General features: G+C 35.6%; 1 protein-coding gene across 1 annotated transcript in view; it reads left to right on the top strand.

Moving 5' to 3' along the window:
* COL19A1 (collagen type XIX alpha 1 chain) overlaps positions 1–22,472 on the top strand; it is a 348,702-nt gene that overhangs the window by 61,879 nt on the left and 264,351 nt on the right. The window contains exons 7-9 of the mRNA XM_053665015.1: positions 3,725–3,805; positions 9,026–9,151; positions 10,297–10,359. Of these exons, the coding sequence (XP_053520990.1) occupies positions 3,725–3,805; positions 9,026–9,151; positions 10,297–10,359 (270 nt within the window). The remainder of the gene's footprint in view (positions 1–3,724; positions 3,806–9,025; positions 9,152–10,296; positions 10,360–22,472) is intronic.

Below are 22,472 nucleotides of genomic sequence, written 5' to 3'. Positions count from 1 at the left end.
ATGTATTTCCACATATGTTATCATCTATGTATTTTTAACCATTTTTTCCAGTCTGTGAGTTTAAAAGAATTAGGCCATGCCTTTAATAATAAAGTTATTAAAATTAAATTATAGTAAAAGAGAAAATATAGTAGAAAAAGTAAGCTTGATATCTAGGCACTGAAAAGAGATGAAAGTTGGAATGGTTCCAGATGGTTTTATTCAAGAACAATAGGTTATTTCTTCAGCCTCAGAACAGCAACTGCTTTGTACTACGGACTATTTTTCATGATCTTATAATGCTTTTTCAGGGCTCTAGTGGACTAAAACATAGGCATTAATTGTATCAGTAGGTCATTTGGATGAGAACAGTGGGTTATTAAAACCTTTTCAGGTGAAAGTTTCTTTAAAAATTGATTTGACATTCAAATGATAAAGATTTACAATTGATTTCCCTAGAGAAGAAGGTCTATAATCTTAAAAAGTAAGATATATGTAATGTTTATGACTATACATTTTCTTGAGGGTAGAGTCATAGGAAATCATAGAATCATATAAAAATAATCTGAATGCAGGTGGCCAGTAGGAACTGGCATTGCCCTTAAGCCAAGCACGTAACAGTTTAGTTTTTATTTCAGAAGTATATTCTAAGCAGACATATATGTGGCCAGCTAATTTACACACACACACACACACATACACACACACACATTTTTTAATGAAACATTATTTTTAAACTGTCTTCTTAGAGATAGTGAACAAATCAGTGAGAATGCTGTAACTCAGGCTCAGTGATGATCAGGAAAATAGGCCAGGGCAGAAGCCAGTCCTGGAGATGGGGCATCATGGCACCACAGAGAGTGAGCTAGTGGGGGGGAGGGATCAGAGAGATGTGGCTGTAAATCCTACCTCATCTACTTAACTGCTATGATCTGCTAATTTACTTGTTAGCTGTTAATATACTGAGTCTCAGTATCCTCCGTTATAAAAGTAATTCCATTGTTGATGGAATTACTTGTTATCATAATGAGTACATGCTGTAGTACCTAGTATGTAGTCAGTTTCCATAAATTCATTTCTTTATTCAGAGCCAGACATGTCATTCAACCCAAGCATAAGAAAGTGGGAAAAGAAAAACATACCTTCTATTCCCGCTCTTGCTGAAGATGAATGAAGGATTAAAGTCGATGTCAGTAAGTGGTGGCTGCCATTAAAAACAGTGTCAGTTGTACTAACAGTAGTTCTAGACACACCTTTCAGAAAGGTCTCTCCAAAGTCAAGGGAGGAAGTAGAGACAAGTGGCTAGATCAACAGAGATTTGACTCTCGGCAGTAGGTGAAGTATAAGTAGATTGAAAGTCAGCTTCAGGGAATTCTACCAGTAGTGTTAGGAAATGGCAGTAGTTCCACCTCCATGTGCTAGAGTTTGGGACTGGAATCCTGTCCTTATAGGACTAGTAAAAGCAAAGTGGGCTCTGGTTCCAGAGAGACAAGAATTTAAGTGTACGCTAAAATAAATTCATAATCTTTGGGGAGAAACAGCAATGGAAGAAGAAAAAGTTATTACAAGTGTGGAGTCCAGGCTGAGAGCTCACCCTCTGAAGGTTAAAATCTGTCCTGTGTTTTAAATTCTCACCTAAGGGAAAAATTAAACCAGAACCTGAGGCTGAAGAATATCGGGTGTGCCCTTATAAAAGCACATGATGTAAACATTATAGTGTTATAGTAGTTTCATAGTTTAATATGCAATTAGTTCATTTGAGAATAAAATTAAAGGCATATCAATGATGCAGCTTTTATAGCAAATAGTCATTGTTTAAATAAAATTAAAGGCATATCAGTGATACAGCTTTTTAAACAAATAGTCACTGTTTAAATAAACAAAATATACCATTGTTTTTTTATTTGATTCTTGGTCCTACTAAAACTTTAAGTGGACTAATTTTGTATTATCTCCTTACAAGTTCTGTGATTTATAAGATCTTTTGTAATATGAAAACATTTTATTTATTTAGAATGTGTGTATTAAAAATTCTAATAATTGGCTTTTATTTTAGATATACTACTTGCATGCTTCTATGAGAAAGAAATAGGTGACAAAACTGATAGAAAGTATTTTTAACAAACAAATTCTGTGTAAAAGACTTAGCCCTAAACATTCTTATTCTAAAACACTGTCAATGAAGGACCAAAGTAATTAATGCATAACAACAGCACAATTAAACTAGGCTGATTGTAGTTTCGGTGTCATGGGTACTTGATTAGGTTCTAATCTATCAAAAATTGATCACCTTTCTTCAGTTAAGTAAAATAATTCATTTGAAGGGCTTAGCACAGTGGATGGTACATAATAGAATTTTAATATTTATTGACTATTTTGATAATGATGATAAATAAGTTTTAGTTAAGAAGAAAATTGCTATCTTCCTTCTTCATTCAGCATAATGGGTATGTTACTGCCTGGTATTTCAGAGACTGTGTAAGACAGTGTATTTAAAGTTTATAAATAAAAATTAATTTCAAAAACCTTGCAAAAAGATATAGAAAAGAAATTAAGTTTTATTTCATCTCAGAATTCTGCATCAGCTGCCAATCTTAGGCAGCTCATGAATTCACAAGATGTCCAAAGTTCTTAATGCTTTTTATGAGATGAATTGATATTATTCATCTCAACATAGAATAATTAGTAGGCCTTTTTTTCTTTTTCTTTTTTTTTGGTGTTAGAGCAGGGATTTAAAACTAACTGCAGACATCAGTGTCCTATTATCATAAGATTAGTTGTTATAATATTATAGTTGAGACATTCTGTAGGAAGTATTTATTGACCTGAAAGTAATGCATAATCTAGCTCTATTATTTTGGGAGACAGAGAAAGGGGTGAAGAGAGAAGAGTAAGGCAAGAAAAAGAAGGAGTGGAAGGATGAGGTTGTTCCTGATCTATTTTATGTGTCTAATCATCATACGATTAATTATTAATTACATTTTTAAATTTTCAATCACCAAGTAACTTTAAAATAGCATTTTTAAGCATCTAGCACATTGAAATTTTATTAGTAGTCTATACTATTTACTTGCTCTTATGTGATTGTTCAATCTTGCATGTAAAAGCATAATTGTATTTTCCTCAAACTACTTTAATTTCGTGTACAAATGCAAAAAAAACATAAATCTTCTGAGCAAATAGAAAAATCAATTGCTAGTCCTGCTCAAAACTATGCCAATATAATATAAAATCCATAGGTATTAGACAGAATCCATGCAAAAAAGATAAAAACTAAATATCTTTTTTTTTCTTTTTGGGAAGTAAGCATCTTTTTCCATTTCTCAAGTCTGGAACTACAGATAAAGCCTTTCCATCGTGTTCTCAGACCTTTGACCTTACTTTTTTTCCAGGACTTTTTATTCTGATGTAGTTCTCATTTCGTGGGTCTATACTTTATTGTGGTAAATAGCAACACCTCTGTTTAATTAAATACTTTTTTATTGTTTAAAACAATTAGCCAAGGGGTAGAATTGCTTTCATTCTTTGATTTCCATTATATATAGATTCATCTCAATAATCTGAATCTATTTTTCAAATGGTACCTAAAATCATGATCCTAAATTAATAAAATATTACAAATACCTTCCAGTATTTTATTTATTTTAGCTTCTTTTTTCTTACTAGGTAAATCACTATAGTTCTTGAGTGCCTAAATATGATTTATTAAAAAAACTAATGATATATCTTACTAATTTTTTGATAGATTGAACTTCACCAACTTAAAATCTACTGTAACTCAAACTTCATAGCTAAAGAATCTTGTTGTGATGTATCAGATACTAAGGTAAGTTCATTTTCATGGTATGTGAAGAATGTGGAATGCCAGTTGTCTAGTGTGTAGAGTCCAAGTGTGGGGCAGCACTGAATATCTTCTGGTGAAGACAGGTGAATAATTTTTTCCAAGTAAGATACCTGTCGGAGAGCTTTCCCATAGTTTCTGTTAACAATTTTAATCCCAGGGTTTCGTCCTGAACTTTGGAAATGATATATTCTTACTTTGGATTCACCATAAGTAAGAGATAATTTATGCCTTTCTCTCTAAACTATGCTATAACAGTAGCATCATCATTCTCCAGTTACAGGGCCTTTAAATTCGTGATCATACCTTATTCTCACTCATTTCCCTCTGCTAGCATATCTCCTCTCCTGGGTGATTTACCTGTGTGACAGATTTTTCATCTGCGTCTTCCTTACTGCCATGGTCCACCTTTGCCTCACTCCTAGACTGCTGCCTTAGTGTCTCAATGGCCTTCTCCAGCCCTTTTGCTTTCCAGCGTAACCAGAATAAAACTCTGAATCACTGCTTTGTATATTCATTTACTTTTTTCCACTAAACACTTGTTATTGAAAAACATTGATCTAGACATTGTGTTAAGGAACAAGGCTAGCAGACATGAATAAGGCACATTCCCTGCCCTCTATTTATTTTTCTCAAAGCCTTTGGTCATTCACTGTTGGCAACAAAATATAAATTCAGTTTTTTAGCCTCTCATTTTTAACATTCCCAATCTAATTATACAACTATTCCTTTCTTGTACCAATCTTCTATTCCAAAGACATTCTGAATTCAATAATTTCTATATCACTCATTGTGATGGTCTTATGTGTAATCTTATAATATTAGATATAATTGTAATTTATTCAACTGCATTTTAAACTCATTGAAGGGAGTTATACTTTTATACAGTTATACTGTTTTTTAAAAAAATTACTAGTGCTTTGTTTTTAGGAGATATTCCTAAACATTGTTTCATGCGTAGTTGCCTTACAACTACTAAAGGAGAGAGATGGGACTAAAAAGTGTTTGAGAGGGACAAATTCTAAGAAGTCTTACAGAAAGAACACGTGAAAAGGGAAAGGTGAAAATATTTTTCTTTTGTCTCAAAACCTTCAGAAGTTCTACACCTACTATAAAGATTATGTGAAAATTTTTATCAATAGCTTAGTAATGCTAGAGGTTAAAATATTTTTAACCTCTATTACTCACGATGGGTAGTAAAATAATAATGTGACCAGCCGATTCAAAACATAGCTAAGTCTTTCAAACTTTTTGCTTTGTTCGTGTAACTTGGTTTTATGAAGCCTATCTCCAAGCCAGTTTATGGCTCTTATTCCAAGTAAAATGAAAGCCAGCCAACTGTCTTTCTATAAATATCTAAAAAGATAATTTAGAATGCCAATCTACAGACTTGAAATACCTAGACTTCCTGGAGTCACACATTTAAATCTTGAAGATGATAATTCTCCAAAAGTTTCTTTTCAATAATCATGCTTTTGAGATGTAGGAGCTCTTAAAATAGTAATTTTCTGTGATTGCAAATTAACATAATGATGTTATGATATGTCCAACTAATATATTCTCGTCTAATAGTTACAACTCTTTGTTATCATGTAGTGGACATTTTCAACTCAAATTATGAGAAAACTGTTTAGGGAAGTATAGGTGATGGATTTGATAGAGTGGTTTGATTATTAAAAGCCATAGCATGACCTAAAAAATTATGAAAACATTAATCATGTTTTAAAATGACTACTTAGGAGTTAGGTTTAAAGAGTAGAAAACAAGGAATTCATCTCGAATTATGGAAACCATAACAAAAGACTGCCTGTTTTTCTGCTGGTAATTATTTGGAGGGACAGCGCCATTCTGTTAATGATTAACAAAAAATAGAACATGTTGCATTTTACAAATGTAAGTGTATAGTTTGGAAGGTTAATAATTATAAAAAGTCAATTAAGTGCATCTGTTATCATTCTGATATTAACTGCTATTCTGGGCCTTTTTTTTTTTTAATGTACTAAGTTCAGGAAGTTTTAATGTGCTTGCTTAAAAATCTAATTTGTCCTGGAAATTCAAATTAGATTTTTTTATGTTTAAAATTTTATAGCATGCTTCAAAGGTGAAATTGATTCAAGATAATCTATAAACATAGTTCTTTCATTCTATTGATTTGATTTTCTGTTTCTGAAGCAGTCAAGTTTCATAAACTATAGACATAGAATGGAGAACAAATATGAACAGAAGGAGGATATCAGGAACATTTGCTGAAAATAAGTGAGAAATATGATTAAAATTTTGAGGGCCAATTAATTAAACATGTGTCAAATCAAAATCAAACGTTCTACAAGGAAAGGAGTCTTTACTTGTACATTTTATATTTCTTTTAGGCACTTCTTGGAGAGTGTGGACAGTTTTATAGTAATTTATAGTCATTTAAGTTTCCAGTTTAATAGAGTGAATCAGTTACCCAGAGCAAAATTGTGAACTCTAACTGGATCTTGGTTACCTGACTGGGAACTTATGAGGCAGTAACTGGCTGGAAAATTATATCAGATCATATGTGATAAATGGCCTCTTTGGGTGATAATTGTGTTTTATTCTAATGTGATTTTTAGACTTGTGAACTTGGAAACTCATTAAGATAACTGAATAGCTAATCATTAAATCTGGAAAGAGTCAATGTGATAGAACAAGTAGGGAGAGAGGAAACTAGTCACAGTATTTCTGGGTGCTATTTTTCTTAGTTTTTATTCTTTATTTTATTTTTAAATATATTTTATTGATATTACAGTTGTCCCATTTCCCCCCTTCATTCCCCTCCACCCTGCACACCCTGTCCCTCCCACATTCCCCCCCTTTAGTTTATGTCCATGTGTCTTAAGTTCTTTAGCTTTTACATTTCCCATACTATTCTTGGCCTCCCCCTGTTTATTTTCTGCCTACCATCTATGCTACTTATTCTCTGTACCTTCTCCCCCCTTCTCCTCCCACTCCCTTGCTGCTATCCCTCCATGTGATCTCCATTTCTGTGGTTCTGTTCCTGTTCTAGTTGTTTCCTTAGTTTGTTTTTATTTTAAGTGTAGTTGTTAATAATTGTGAGTTTGCTGTCATTTTAGTATACATGTTTTTTATCTTCTTTTTCTTAGATAAGTTCCTTTAACATTTCATAAAATAAGGGCTTGGTCAACTGCTTCAACTTGACCTTATCTGAGAAGCACTTTATCTGTCCTTCCATTCTAAATGAAAGCTTTGCTGGATAGAGTAATCTTGGATGGAGGCCCTTGTATTTCATGACTTGGAATACTTCTTTCCAGCCCCTTCTTGCATGTAAGGTCTCTTTTGAGAAATCAGCTGACAGTCTGATGGGAAGTCCTTTGTAGGTAACTGTCTCCTTATCTCTTGCTGCTTCTAGCATTGTCTCCTTCATTTTAATCTTGGGTAATGTAATTATGGTGTGCCTTGGTGTGTTCCTTCTTGGGTCCAATTTCTTTGGGACTCTGAGCTTCCTGGGCTTCCTAAAAGTCTATTTCCTTTGCCAGATTGAGAAAGTTCTTCCTTATTATTTGTTCAAATAAGTTTTCTACTTGTGGCTGTTCCTCTTCCCCTTCTGGTATCCCTATAATTTGGATGTTGGAATGTTTAAAGATGTCCTGAATGTTCCTAAGCCTCTCCTAATTTTTTGAATTCTTGTTTCTTCATTCTGTTCTGGTTGAATGTTTCTTTCTTCCTTCTGGTCCACTCCATTGATTTGAGTCCCAGTTTCCTTTCCATTACTATTGGTTCCCTGTGCATTTTGCTTCATTTCACTTAGTGTAGCCTTCATTTTTTCCATCTAATTTGTGACTAAAATCAGCCAGTTCTGTGAGCATCCTGATCTCCAGTGTTTTGAACTGTGCATCTGATAGTTTGGCTATCTCTTTGTCACTTGGAAGTATTGGCTCTGGGGCTTTGAGCTGTTCTTCTGCTTGAGCCATGATGTCTTGGTCTGTTTGCACCTGTTCCATATGAGGGGAGGAGCCTTAGGTGTCCACCAGGGTGGGACGACCCAGTCACTGGTTGTGATACTGTATGTGGGGGCAGGGTCAGAGAGGGAAAAATGGCACTTTGCTCTGCTCTCTGTTGCACCTCAGTCCCTTCCACCACTTCCCCCAAGCAAACTGGGCCTTTCTGGTGCTGATTCTTGTGTGGGTGAGTTTGTGTGCATTCTAGGACCCTGTGGGTTTCTCCAAGCAGTAAATTACTGTCCAGTTTTCAAAATAATTTAGTTTTATTTTAAAAGTTATACATGTTTATTTTAGAAAACTTAGAAAATCTAGCCAAATTCAAAAAAGAAACTAATATCAACCATGATCTTATCAGAATAAAAAAACATTGACAGTCTTATAATTTTATATTTTGACAATCTTTTTCCATGCATATCTAGTTTGTAGTTCACAAAGTCATTTATGAACTCCTTCCCCTAAATTGCAAACTCAGAGTTCTAAACTGTGGTGAGAAAGGAGCCTGGTAAAGGATGTTGAAAGTAAAGAATGTGTTTATCCTCTTTAGACTCTCTTCTGGATTGATTTTTTGAGACAAAAAAGTTTATTTCTTTGTACCCAAATTTGTCTTTATGTTGTCTCACATGTACTGAACCCACTGGATAAGTATAAAATTCATCACTTGTTTGTTACTGTGGAGACTATTTTTATAACTTTAAAGGAAAATTGACTGGATTAAGATATACTTAAATATATAGCAACTTACTGTGTAAAAAGAATTTATTTTCTACTTTTACATGCCTTTACAATCATCTTGTTGAGTAAACTGTTTTAAAAGTTCAAATTACATTATTTTATTTTAAATTCTGTTCCCAAAACACATATACATATACAGATGTTATTTGTATAAATTATTGTATTGTGACAATGCAATTATTGTAAATGTTTGTTATTATTGTACTTGTCATAAAGTCACCTATAATAGCTTTAAAATGTCTCACCAAAACCAACATTTTAATGCATTTCTAGTGTGTTGTTGGTGTAATAAAACACATGGGAGGCTACTGCTAGTGAAAAAGCAAAGACATTGTAAACTTTCACATACCAGTGTCAACTTCTGGTTAATTGGAAGATAGTTCTAACAAGTAACCCCAGTCATTCCTACTTTGCTGGGAGCCAGTGACTGGAATGTCAGGGTGTTTAAAATTCAGCCCATCTTCTAAAGCCTGTTTTTGAATTTTAGTGCCCAGACCATGATGGCATTGGAAGTACTGCATCATTATCAATACCTGCTCACACCAGTAAAGTGTCTGCATATCTGCCAGCAAAGCAGGAACTTAAAGACCAGTGCCAGTGCATTCCAAACAAGGTATGCTAGTATTAATCTATGCCCATTGAAAAGCCACTCCACACAGTGAGCCAGGATCCTTGAAAGTGGCTCTGATGCACAGAATGTGTCTTGGCCTTCAGTGCTCGTTGAATCAAATGAGCACTGAAGCCACTCAGTGCTAAGCCACTAAGCCACTCAGTCATGGGGGTAGATTAGGGAAGGGGGTTGGAAATAGGATTTCCTAGGTTTTTATCTGGATAGTTCTGAGTCCATGTGACCTTCTTTTCAGTGTTGGATTGGAATGAATAGGAAGGTGAAGGGAGGAACCATCTCTACAACAGACAGGTACTGAGCACTTAATATATGACAAGAATATGCTCAGTTGTGGGCATTCACAATTGGAGAAAAACAGTGCCTGCTCTTCAACACTCACACAAAGCCACTACATAGTATTTCTTTGTTATTTGGAGACTGTATTTATCCAGTATCCCCACTTACGGCTATCCCCTGTGCCATAAGTTGTATGGGAAATACTCAAAGAATTTGTTTCACTTGCACCAGTATGGCCCATGTGTCAGGAAGGCTGGGTTCATGGACCTGACTTAGCTGCTGTTTGTGGACATTAGTGGCAGTCATGAGGCCTGAGCTAAAGGTAGGCTCAGTGATCTCTTGATGGCTTTCCTCTATGCCCATAGCTGAGAAAAAAAAGAAAGAGGAAAGGAAAACTTGTCTCAGTGCCTGGAGCAGGAAGTCCCCTAGCACTGTGACTTAATGCACTCCTTTAGCCTTAACACATTTTGTTAGTACTCCACTCCTGGCTAGAGGAGTGGGGGTAGGGGTTGGGTAAAGTTTAGAGGAATCATATACATTTTCCCTAGTGACTAATGCTGTATACTAAGCTCCACTGAAAGGCAAGTACAAGGTGCAGAGGTGCCTAGAGGAACAGCACATGCCCCAGGCCATGAAAAGTCTCATGGAGCAGACGATGAGGGAGAGTAGTAAGCCTCATGAACAAGGGAAGAAGGACATACCAGCAGAGGAGCCAGCATCAGCTCAGAGGGAAGCAAAGCTTTGTCTTACTACTGTCAGCATAATATTTATAAACTACTTGTTTTTAGTAGTTTATTGACTTGTTTGTCAATGAGACAGAATGTTTGATAACACAGGAATTCATTTTTGCTCAGGGAGAAGCAGGATCACCTGGAGTACCAGGCTCACCTGGTCAGAAAGGGGACAAAGGAGAACTGGTAAGACACCACCAAACACTGTTGGGATGAAAGTGGATTTGTTCAAAAATGACTTAAAAATGCGTCCATCTCATTTTTCTATGTCCCATACAAATGCATACTTTTGTTAAAGGCTATCAAGGGCTATATTTAAATGTTAGTCACTAATAACACAAAGAGTACATTGGCATTCAAGGATGCTTTTGAATTACTATTAGAAAGCTGGATTAAAATTTTAGAACTTCTGGCAACTCAAATCTTCATACCTGTAAACAGTAAGCAAACTCGTGAAGCAAGAAAGTTTAGTTGTTTTTTCAAATACTTGAATTCTTGCTTCTCTTGTCTGCTGATGGATCCCTGCTGAAGATTCTTCCTGAAGTTAATAAATTTAACATTCTCTTTTTGAAATACTTAAATTTTTGCTTCTCCTGTCTGCTGATGAGTCCCCACTGAAGAGTCCTTCTTAACTTAATAATTTTATACTGCCTTTACCTATTTTTCTCACCTCTCCCAATTCCTAGCAACTACCAATCTGTTCTCTATATTACAGCTCATTTTCTTTAAATTTCACATGTAAGAGAGATCATATAGTATCATACATATTTGTCTTTTTTGTATAATTATTTCATACACATACACAGTTTCTTTATTCATTCATCTGTGAATGGACACTTGGGTTGTTTTCCCATCTTGTCTATTTTTAAAAATGCGTCAATGAACACGAGAGTGCACATGTCTTTTTGAGGTAGTGTTTTTATTTTCTTTGGATGAATACCCAGAAGTGATTTTACTGGATTATAAATAGTTCTATTTTTAATTTTATGAGGAACTTCCATGCTGTTTTTGCATAGTTGCTGCACCAAATTACATTTCCACCAACAGCACAAGGATTTCCATTTCTCCACATCCTTGCCAACACTTGTTATTGCCTACCTCTTTCATAACAGCCATTCTAACAGGTTTGAGGCATTATGTCATTGTGATTGTAATTTGCATTTGTCTGATCATTAATGATGTTGAAGATCTTTTTATGTACCTATTGGTCACCTGTAGGTCTTCTATGTCCCTCAGATCTTCTGCCTGTTTTTTAATCTAACTTTGTTTGTTACTATGAATTGCATGCAGGTTTGGGATATTAGCCTCTTATTAGATGTATTACTTACAGATAGTTTCTTCCATTCATAAGATTGCTTTTTCATTTTGTTGGTAGTTTCCATTGCTCTGCAGAAGCTTTTTCATTTAATATAGTTTAATAATGCATTAGGGTTTTGATAGGGATTGTATTGAATCTGTAGATCACTTTGATTAGCATGGACATTTTAACAATATTGATTTTTTTAATCCATGAGCATTGATTATCTTTCCATTTATTTGTATCTTCAATTTCCTTCACTAATGTCTTACAGTTTTCAATATATAGGTTTTTCACTTCCTTGGTTAAACTTATTCCTAGGTATTTTATTCTTTTTGTGCAATTGTAAATGGGATTATTTTCTTAATTTCTCATTCTGGTAGTTTATTTTTAGTATATAGAAAAACAACAGATTTTGGGTATTGATTTTGTATCGTACCACTTTATTGAATTGGTTTATTAGTTTTAAAAGTTTTTTGATGGAGTTTTTAGGGCTTTCTGTATATAATATCCTATTGTCCGCAAATAGAGTTTTACTTTTTCCTTTCCTATTTGATATTTTATTTCTTTTTCTTGCCTAAATGCTCTTACTAGGACTTTCAATACTATGTTGAAAATGGTGAGAGTGAACATTTTTGTCTGATTCCTGATCTTGTAAGAAAAGCTTTCAGCTTTTTACTCTTAATTAGTTGTGGGCTTGTCATATGTGGCTTTTATTATGTTGAGCTATGTTCTTTCTGTACCAACTTTGTTGAGATTTTTTTATCATAAATGGATGTTGAATTTTGTCGAATGCTTTTCTGGAATCTATTGAGATGATCATTTGTTTTTTATGCTTCAGTTTGTTAATATGGAATATCACATGGAGTGATATGCGGATGTTGAACCATCCTTGTATCCCTAGAATAAATCCTCCTTGATTCTTATCTGTGATCCTTGTAATGTATTGTTAAATTTGGTTTGCCAATATTTTGTTGAGGATTTTTGCATTTGTGTTCATCAATATTGGTCTGTAATTTATTTTTCTTGTGGTCTTCTTGTCTGGTTTTGGTATCAGTGAAAAGTTGGCCTCATAAAATAAGTTTGGAAGACTTTCCTCTCTTTCTGTTTCTGGAAGAGTTTGAGAAGGACTGGTATTAATTCTTTGAATGTCAGGTGGAATTCACCAGTGAAGCCATCTGGTCCTATGCTTTCATATGTTGGGAAATTTTTAACTACTGATTTAATTACCATTGCTAGTAATCAGTCTGTTCAGATTTTCTGTTTTATCATGATTCAGTACTGGTAGGTTGTTTATTACTAGGAATTTATTCATTTCTTCTAGATTGTCCAATTCGTATAATTCTTCATAGTAATCTCTTATAATCCTTTATATTTCTGTGGTATCAGTTGTAACATCCCTTTCATTTTGGATTTTATTTGAGTCCTCTCTCTTTTTCTTGGTGAGTCTAGCTAAATACTTGTCAATTCTGTTCATGTTTTCAGATAACTAGCTCTTAGTTTCCTTGATATTCCCCATTACCTTTTAGTCCCTATTTCATTTACTTCTGCTCTAATCTTTGCTGTTTTCTTCCTTCTACTAACTTTAGACTTTCTTTGTTCTTCTTTTTCTAGTTTTTTGGGGGATATAAGGTCAGATTATTTATTTGAGATTTCTCTTGTTTCCTGAGGTAGGCTATGAACTTCCTTCCTAGAACTGCTTTTGCTGCATCACACAAAATTCGATATGTTATATTTCCATTTTTATTTGTCTCGAGGTATTTTTAAAAATTTTTTCTTTGAACATTAGCTGTTCAAGTAGCATGTTGTTTAATATCCCCATATTTGTGAATTTTCCAGTTTTTATGTAATTAATTTCTAGGTTCATACCATTATGGTTGGAAAAGATGCTTGATATGACCTTCAATCTTCTTAAATTTATTAAAGACTTGTTTTGCGGCCTAATATATACTCTGTACTGGCGAATGTCTTGTGCTCTTGAAAATAATGTGTATTCTGTTGCTTTATTTATTTTTATTTTTATGTATTTATTTTTATTGTATTTTTTCTGTTGCCATTTAGTCCCCTCATACTCCCTTCCCCCATGCCATCACCACACTGTTGTCCATGTTCATGGGCCCTTTTCCCTTTATCCTGTTGCTTTTAGATGGAATGTTCTGATTAGTGTGTATGATCCTTTCAGTGTATTGTTAAATTTGGTTTGCTACTATTATGTTGAGGATTTTTCATCTACGTTCATCAGGGATATTGGCCCATAATTTTATTTTCTTGTTGCTTGTTTTTCTTGCTTTCTAATGAGTTCCCCACTGAAGATTCTTCCTTATCTCCATTACATTTATTGGAAAAGCTTATCTCTATTGAACACTTTCTCTGTGTAAGACATATTGCTGGGTGTCATAGGGGACTGAAAAATAGGATTAATTCTGTTTTCAAGGATTTAATGTCGGGGTGTGGAGGGACATTAGTAGGCTAGTTGTTAGGTATAGGAGTTGCAGATGTCCTGAGAGAAGAGCCTGTGGAGACTGGGGAGAGTAGTATGGAGGAGAGGGATAGTAAGGTGGACGTCTAAGGATATAATTCTAGGCAACATTCATGCTTTGGCATTTCCTTTTCCTTCTTCCCACTCTCCTCAAAACTTAACTGTTCTGTTTCCCACATTTTAGTGCCATTTCTTTTGTTAGACAACTAGATAAATTAATTTGTGCTGAAGTCAGAAGCTGATTTCAGTATTTTGCTGTGTATAATGTGCACATTTTTTGCCCAAATTTTTTAGGAAAAAATAGGGATGCATATTATACATGGGTAGTACCTGAAATACCTTGTATCTGTTCTTGTGTTTTGTAATTATTTGTTAATATAAAATTCCTTGTACTATAGTGTGTTTAAAAATAAATGCTAAAATTCCTTTTGCTTTCAATATCATTATATGAAAATTTAGAATACAAGGGTAGGCTCCCCAAAAGTGGAATCTATTTATTAAAAAATTGTATATTCAGCCCTGGCTGGCGTAGCTCAGTGGATTGAGCGTGGGCCTGTAAACCAAAGGATCATGGTTTGATTCCCAGTCAGGGCATATGCCTGGGTTGCAGGCCAGTTCCCCAGTGGGGGACACATGAGAGGCAACTATACATTGATATTTCTCTCCCTCTCTCCTTCCATTCCCCTCTAAAGATAAATAAATAAAATCTTTTTAAAAAATTGTATATTCATTTTTACATGTTTAAACTTCAGTTACCTTCAGGGTACTCCCCTTTTGATGCAATATACCTATGGAGATGTTTTTCCACTGCTCAAAACAGTTTTTGGATGCATCAGTTTTGATGCCTTTTAATGCTTCTGTTGTTTTTTTGTTGTTTCACCTCTTCTGCATTGGCAAAATATTTCCCCTTTGAGGAATTTTTTCATCAGGGAAAGAAAAAAATAGCCACTAAGGGCAAGACTGGGAAAATAGGAAGGGTGGGGCAGAGGGTAATGCTGTTTTGGTCAAAAACTGCTGAACACTCAGCATGGTGTGTGGAGGTGCACTCACAAGTCACTCATCGTGAAATGGGCAAATGCATTAAAAGGGTCTCCAAAGAATTTCACTGAGGCTCAACGCAGACTCTCACAACAAGCCAGCTGGTGCACTGATAACGGGTTCCTAGAACACTCACCCAGTGTGGGAAGCCTGTACTACAAGGGGCCCACCCTCCAGAAGATAAGTCCAGTTTTGGGGGGCCCACCCTTGTAATTAAACAGAATCTAGTTCTAAGGGCTACTTCAGTAAACTGAACATATAGATGATAATAGAAATTACTAGTGTTTACTGAGTTCTTATCACATGCCGGACAATGGGAAGAGTATTTTAGGTATATTTTCTTTTTTATCTTTGCAACTCCTAATACTACAGTAAGTATCATATTACTATTTAACCAAAGGAGAAATTGGGGTTTAGGGAGGTTAAATTATTGCCCAAGACCATATCACCTGGTAAATGGTCAAGCTGGGATCTGAATCCAGGACTGTTGACTCCAGTGTCGTTTGGACAGTATGCACTGCATGTATTTTAAAGTTTGCTCTATGTTTTAAAAGTCCTTTAGCTTACTTATGCGTATTCTTTGATCATAGTACTTCCACTTGCAATATCTTATTTTACCCTTATAATCTTATAAAATGTCATCCTAATATTTTGATCCTTGTTTTTCAACTGAGAGAACCCTACAGAAGTAAAATGACGTGCCTAAGGTAACAGAATTAAGAGGGCCCATAGAGTAGAAAGATCTTTGCTTAAATCCCAACTCTCCTCAGGTTAGCAGAGGGAACTTGGCCAAAGCACCCAGTTGCTCCAGGCTTCATTTCCCTCATTTGTAAAGGAAGATGTATCATCTGTCATTTCTATCTGCAGCATAATGTTGACACAAAAGTGCTTTGAAAAGGCTTAATCATTGGTCATTGTGATGTGATGCACATGAACATTTCTTAACTTGACTTTCCTATTCTTTGACTTAAAAAATTATTAATTTAAGATTTTGGGCATAGGAAGAAATTTCACATGTCAGTTTTAGGAGTAAAATACTTTTGAGATGTCTGTCCATTTTATAAAACATTTCTGCATCAGAAGTATGGTCCTGATTTTTAACACAAGTATTAAGAAAATCATTAAATCCCCTTTAAATGATTTTTTTAAAGATTGAAAACAACTGAGTCATCCCCCACTCTCTCTGGCAATCCCCACACCTTGTTTATGTCCATGGGTCATGCATATAAGTTCTTTGGCTACTCCATTTCCTATATTGTATTTTACATCCCCATGGCTATTCTGTAATTACCTACTCGTATTTCTTAATGCCCTCACCTGGTCACCCATTTCCCCACACCCCCTCACATCTGGCAACTACCAAAATGCTCTCTGTATCCATGAATCTGTCTCTTGTCTTCCTGTTTACTCGTTTGACTTTTAGATTCATTTGTTGATAGATATGTACTTTTTGCCACTTTATTGTTCATAGTTTTGATCTGTTCCTTAAATAAGTCTCTTTAACATTTCATATAATAATTGTTTGGTGATGATGAATTCTAGTTTTTTCTTCTCTGAGAAGCCCTTTATCCGCCCTTCAATTCTAAATTATATCTTTGCTGGGTAGAGCAATCTTGGCTGTAGGTCCCTCCTTTTTTATAACTTTGAATATTTCTCGCCAATCCCTCCTAACCTGCAAAGTTTCTTTAGATAAATCAGCCAATAGTCTTATGAGAACTCCCCTATATATAATTAGTTTCTTTTTTTCTTGCCTCTTTTAAGATTCTCTCTTTATCTTTAACCTTTGGCATTGTAACTATGATATATTTTGGAGTGGCCTCTGCATCCATCTTGTCTGGGACTCTCTGTGCTTCCTGGACTTGATGTCTATTTTGTTCACCAAATAGGGAAATTTTCTTTCATTATTCTTTCAAATAGATTTCCAATTTCTTGCTCCTTCTCTTCTCTTTCTGGCATCCCTAGAATGCTAATGTTGGACTCCTTAAGTTGTCCGAGAGGGTACTTATACTATCCTCATTTTTTTAATTCTTTTTTCTTCTTGTTCTGATTGATTGTTTTCTGCTTCCTTGTATTCCAAATCATTGATTTGAATCTCAGCTTCATCTATCTACTGTTGTTTCATTGTAAATTGTTCTTTATTTTAATTAGTATATACTTCACTTTGACCGGGTCTTACTTATGCTGTTGACGTCCTCAATAAGTTTCTTGAGCATCCTTATAACTAGTGTTTTGAATTCAGCATCTGATAGATTGCTTATATCCATTTTATTTAGCTCTTTTTCTGGAGTTTTGATCTGTTCTTTCATGTCGGCCATATTTCTTTGACTCTTCATTGTGGCAGTCCTTGTGGTTTTTTTTCATGTATTAGGTAGAGCTGCTTTGATTGTATGTCTTAGTAGTGTGGACTAATATAGCAGGTGTCCTGTAGGGTCCAGTGGCACAGCCTCCCCTATAACCCAAGCTGGGTACTCGAGGTATATCCTTTATGTAGGCTGAATACACCCTCCTCTTAGAGTTGAGCCTTGATTCCTGTTGGCATGTCAAGGGGAGGGATTTACCCAGGCCAGTCAGCTGAAAAGACTAGCTGTCCTTTCACTGACCACTGGCCACCACCCTCTGCCCTCTGTGGAGGATCAGCTGTGCAGCGATAGGGTGGTGATCTTCTGACGTGGTCTGTAGCTGCCTACTGGGTGTTCAGGCTTTGGGGTTTCCTGGTGGTGCAGGGCAAGGTCAGCCCCCACCTGTGTTTTCCCAGGGCAATTCTGCCTGAGCTATAACGCAGTCTGAGACATCTGCTACTTATGATGGGCTTGGAGATCCTTGGTGAAGCCAAGCTGTGAATCTGAGCTGTCTGATGCTATTGCCAGGCTGGGTGCTCACTGAGGCCAGTTGTTTGTTGTTTGATATGATATAGGGAGTTGTGAAGTATGAGGTAACACCAGTCATTCATATGGAAAAGCAACTTGGGTGGGCCTCATAAGTTGGGTGGAGCAGTCTCAAGGAATCTCCAGTGTTAGCCAGGGTGATGGAGTCTCAGATATGGCATCAGCGTGCCAGGTTTGTTGCAGGGAAGGTTCAGAAAAAGAAAAATGGACTCTGTTCACCTTAATGCCAGACACTTCAGTTTCTCCCTGTATACCACTGATGCCTTTCAAGCTGCTACCCTGCTACTGGAGCTCAGAGGGAGTGAGTCTGAGTAGGTGAGTCTGTGTGTGGGTTCTTTAAGAGGGACCACTTGGGGCTTCAGAAGTTTCTTCTACCAACTCAACCCCTACTGGTTTTGCAGCCAAAAGTTATGGGGTCTTATCTTCCTGGCCTTGATCCCTGGGCTGGGGGACATGGTTGAGGGTTGAAACTCCTCACTCCTGAGATATCCCTCCCAAATTTTTATCCACCATATGTGGGTGTGAGACTGGCTTGTTCCATGACTTCACTCCTCTTACCAGTTTAAATGGATGTGGCTTCTTTAATTTCATAGTTGTCAGACTTCCATTCTACTCGATTTCAGATGGTTTTGAGTAGTGGCTATTTTATATTTTCGTTATAATTTTGATGTGGTTTTGGGAGGAGGCAAACCATGTCTGCCTATGCTGCCATCTTGACTGGCAGTCTCCTGAGTTGTTCTTATTTGAGTATATATTTTTTAAAAGGCTCATCCTTCCCTCTATACTCTTTTTTTATTGTTGTTCAAGTACAGTTGTCTCCATTCCCCCCACCACTCTTTACTCTTTAATTATAAGATGTCTCTTACTTTAACATCTAGATAATTTTCTTTTATTCATTCCTTCATCAACTATTTTTTACAAGATTTTAAAAATTTATTTTGTTTTTAGAGAGAGGGGAAAGGAGGGAGAAAAAGAGGAAGACAAATATCAATGTGTGATTGCCTCTCACATGGCCCCCACTGGGGACTTGGCCCACAACTCAGGCATGTGCCCTGACTGGGAATTGAACTGGTGACCCTTTGGTCCACAGCCCACCCTCAATCCACTGAACTACACTAGCCGGAACACAACTATTTTCTGAATTCCTACTATTATAATCAAAAGCATGCTAAGTTCTGGAGCTATATCAGTAATAAGAAAGCACAGAACTTTTTCTCACTGAGTTTATAATCTATTGATGATTTGTTCTAGAAGCCTTCCCTCCCTCTGTAGGAATGAAAGTGAGAAGGAAACAAATATCTAGGAAGGAGGCAAGTAGTAAAAATGAAAATTACTAGCAAATTTATTGTATACCAAATCTATAAAATATATAAAATTGTATCTTAGAGTTACATGACTTCCCATTTGTGATACATCTTTTTTTAAAAAAAAATTTATCCATTGATTTGAGAGAGAGACAGGGTGCAAGAGAGAGAGAGACAGAGGTAGAGGGAGAGAGACCCTGATTTGTTGTCCCACTTGTTTATGCAGTCATTGCTTGATTCTTGTACATGCCCTGACTGGAGATCGAACCGACAACCTTGGCCAATGGGGATGACACCCTAATCAACTGAGCTACTGGGCCCCATTTGTGATATTTATTTAAAATATTAACATTTGTTTTAACTTCCAGACTACACAAAACTTACCATGGCAAGAAATTTTAGTAGCAAAGCAAAAACAGCTAGGAAAGCCCTGCCCTATGGTTTGGAGCATTGTCCCATGTGTAGCCCAAAAGGTCACAGGGTTGAGTCCTGGTCAGGGCACATACCTAGGTTGCAGCTGCAATCCCCAGTTGGGTTACGTACGAGAGGCAGCCGATTGATATTCCTCTCTCACATCGATGTTTCTTTCTCCGTCGTCTTCTCTCTCTCCCTTCCTCTTTCTCTAAAAGCAATGAAAAAAAAATGTTATTGAGTAAGGATTAAAAAAAATAGCTGGGATAAAATAAATTGTTAATTTCCAAAACAAAAACAAATCATTAATCAGTATATTTAATTTATTTTTTAATACTAACACCAGCATTTGATTAAACCAGCTATAACCCTTGCTGTAGAAATATGACTTCAGATGACCATGGCCATGAAAGTGTTCAGCTTTCCCGGCACTTGTAATAAACTTGGATATATTGTTTCATTTTAAAGTACTGATGATGAATCTGTTTCTCTTTCTATTGTTCTATGTGATTCTTCAACTTCAGTGTGCAATAAATAAAGATGGCATTCCTCTGTGTATATAATTTTCATTATTAGAGTAGCCACACAAAATAATGCCTAAATAGCTTGAAATCAAAAGCCACTTTGCTCTATGGCATACTGAATAGTTAATTTTGTGAAATGACCAGAAGCAGTATTGCTAAGGGAAGCAGATGTTGTTGTCAGTATTTTCCATGTCCATAAGATTAAGAAAGGATATTTTAAAGGAGATAGGACAGTGTATCAGAAGGAATACTAGTTTGGAGCCTGAAACATTTGGATTGAATCCTGTTCACTGATTACTTGCTTTGAAAATGATCCTTAATAAAACCTTGTCAATGGTTTATTGTGGAGTACCATAAAATATATAAAAAGCACTAGTGTTAGAAGCTGGCACATAATAGATATTCAACAAATAAGTTTCATCTGCTTTCCTATCTATGATGTAACTGTTCACATGTTGAAAGACAGGTGGAGATAATCCTTTCAGGTTGAATGTAGCTTGCTATGTGACTTGACCAAAAATAGCAAAATCTTCATTTGTGAGATAATGCTGTAGAATTTTAATTGATTGAATGTTTTTGCATATAAAAATCTTGCTATATGCTACTTGTAGTAAATATTAATAACTTATTGATAGTTAATTTCTTCAAAAGATCACTCAATGATTTCAACACCTCATTCAAGCCTTTTATTTTGAATATTATTCCACCAGACTTCCTAGATATAGTGTACTGTACTGGTTTTTGAGGAGATTCCTCACATTGTTATGCTCAGATAATGTTGATTAGGAGCTATACAGAGGCAATTATAACTTACTTTTTCTCATTAACTATAAGATATATATGAGTAATCTTGTACATTTTATTTTTGGTGCAATAAGATAAAATGAGAAAAGTCTTGAGAATACAATTTGAAAATCTCTTTCCAAATTACATATTACTCATTATAAAGGTTTTAAATTTTGAGAATCCTTTCTGTAATCTCTTGAAGCTTTATAAAGAGCAATTTTACTTTTACTTATGCCCATACATATGAGTTAAATGGCTAATCTGCATAATTATGTAAGTCCTGTCCTACCTGAGTCAAAACCCACCAATGGCTTTTTCTATCTTCCTCAAGATAAACACTGAAGCTCCAACCATGGGCTACAAGACTTCACATCATGTACAGAGCTCTCTCTACCCCATGCCCCATATACCCTGTATTGTCTCTCCTTTTGTTCACTTTGCTCCAAAGTGTTTGCGCCAGTTTACATACACCTGGAATGTTCTGCTACATACACACTCAGCGCTCTTCACATCATTCAGGCTCTTGCTCAGGAATCAGTTTAAAATCCTATTCTGACATCTCTATCTGAAAAGCATCCCTTCTTTCTGCCTCTATCTTCTTTCTTTCTTTCTTTTTTTTTTTTATTTCTTATCATGTTTTTGTTTTCTTTTTTTTTTTTTTTGGGTGGTGGTTTTTTAGCACTTTTATTTTTACTTGACATGTTAGCATTATGCACCTTTATTCCCCCACTAGCATGAGTTCTGTGAGCACCATACATAGAACAGCACATAATAGTAGCTAAAAATATATTGACTGAATGAATGAACACAGTACCTCAAGAAAGTCTAAATCATCACCTCAGCTGTTTCTAGAACCTATAAAGTCAATGCCCCAATTGCCCAGGGGGATCCCGCCAAGCAGAACAAAGAGTTAATCTGCTAAGAAAGTGCTAGGTAAATCATAAGGACTGTTACACATTATACTTCTTTTTCTTTAAAAAACGCTCCTTTCACACAGTGACCTAACTAGTTTTAGTTTGATATTACCAACTAGTTAATGAAAAATCAGAAATATATGGGAAGAAGCCACATGTTTGGGCATAACTTACTGTTTATCTTTATTTGCCTGTTCTCATCCCCACTGTGATGCCTCATTAATCTGATTTACTGCTTTTAAATTTTTCTTGAAGATGATGACCCTCTTTTATGGAGTAAGATGGCTTCAAATTCAACCACATTTGAACACCTAGATATGATCAGTATTCTATATCAAGGCACTTCATCAAATTATTCTAACCATGCCCTCTGTCCAAGACTAAACTCTGGATGACATTATTTGAACTCATAATTACTACTTCTCGGATTCACTATTATAATTTTCCAAATCTTTTAATCCCCTTTTCTTAGCAAGTGTAGTTGGCAACCTAATTACTTAGTAAGTACATTATACCCTCACCCTATTTGGAGATGCAACTCTTTCAGAGATTTATAAAATAACAGCTCAACTGCAGTGTTCCTGAACCTAAGGGGGAGCGTGATCTGAGCTCTATTTGGGGAAGAATTTTCTAGTTCATTTTGGAATTATCTTTTCCAGTT

The sequence above is a fragment of the Artibeus jamaicensis genome, unplaced genomic scaffold (assembly GCF_021234435.1).
Source record: "Artibeus jamaicensis isolate MK-2021 breed Jamaican fruit bat unplaced genomic scaffold, CSHL_Jam_final contig_388, whole genome shotgun sequence".
Lineage (NCBI taxonomy): Eukaryota > Metazoa > Chordata > Mammalia > Chiroptera > Phyllostomidae > Artibeus > Artibeus jamaicensis.
This window is presented reverse-complemented; position numbering and strand designations above follow the sequence as displayed.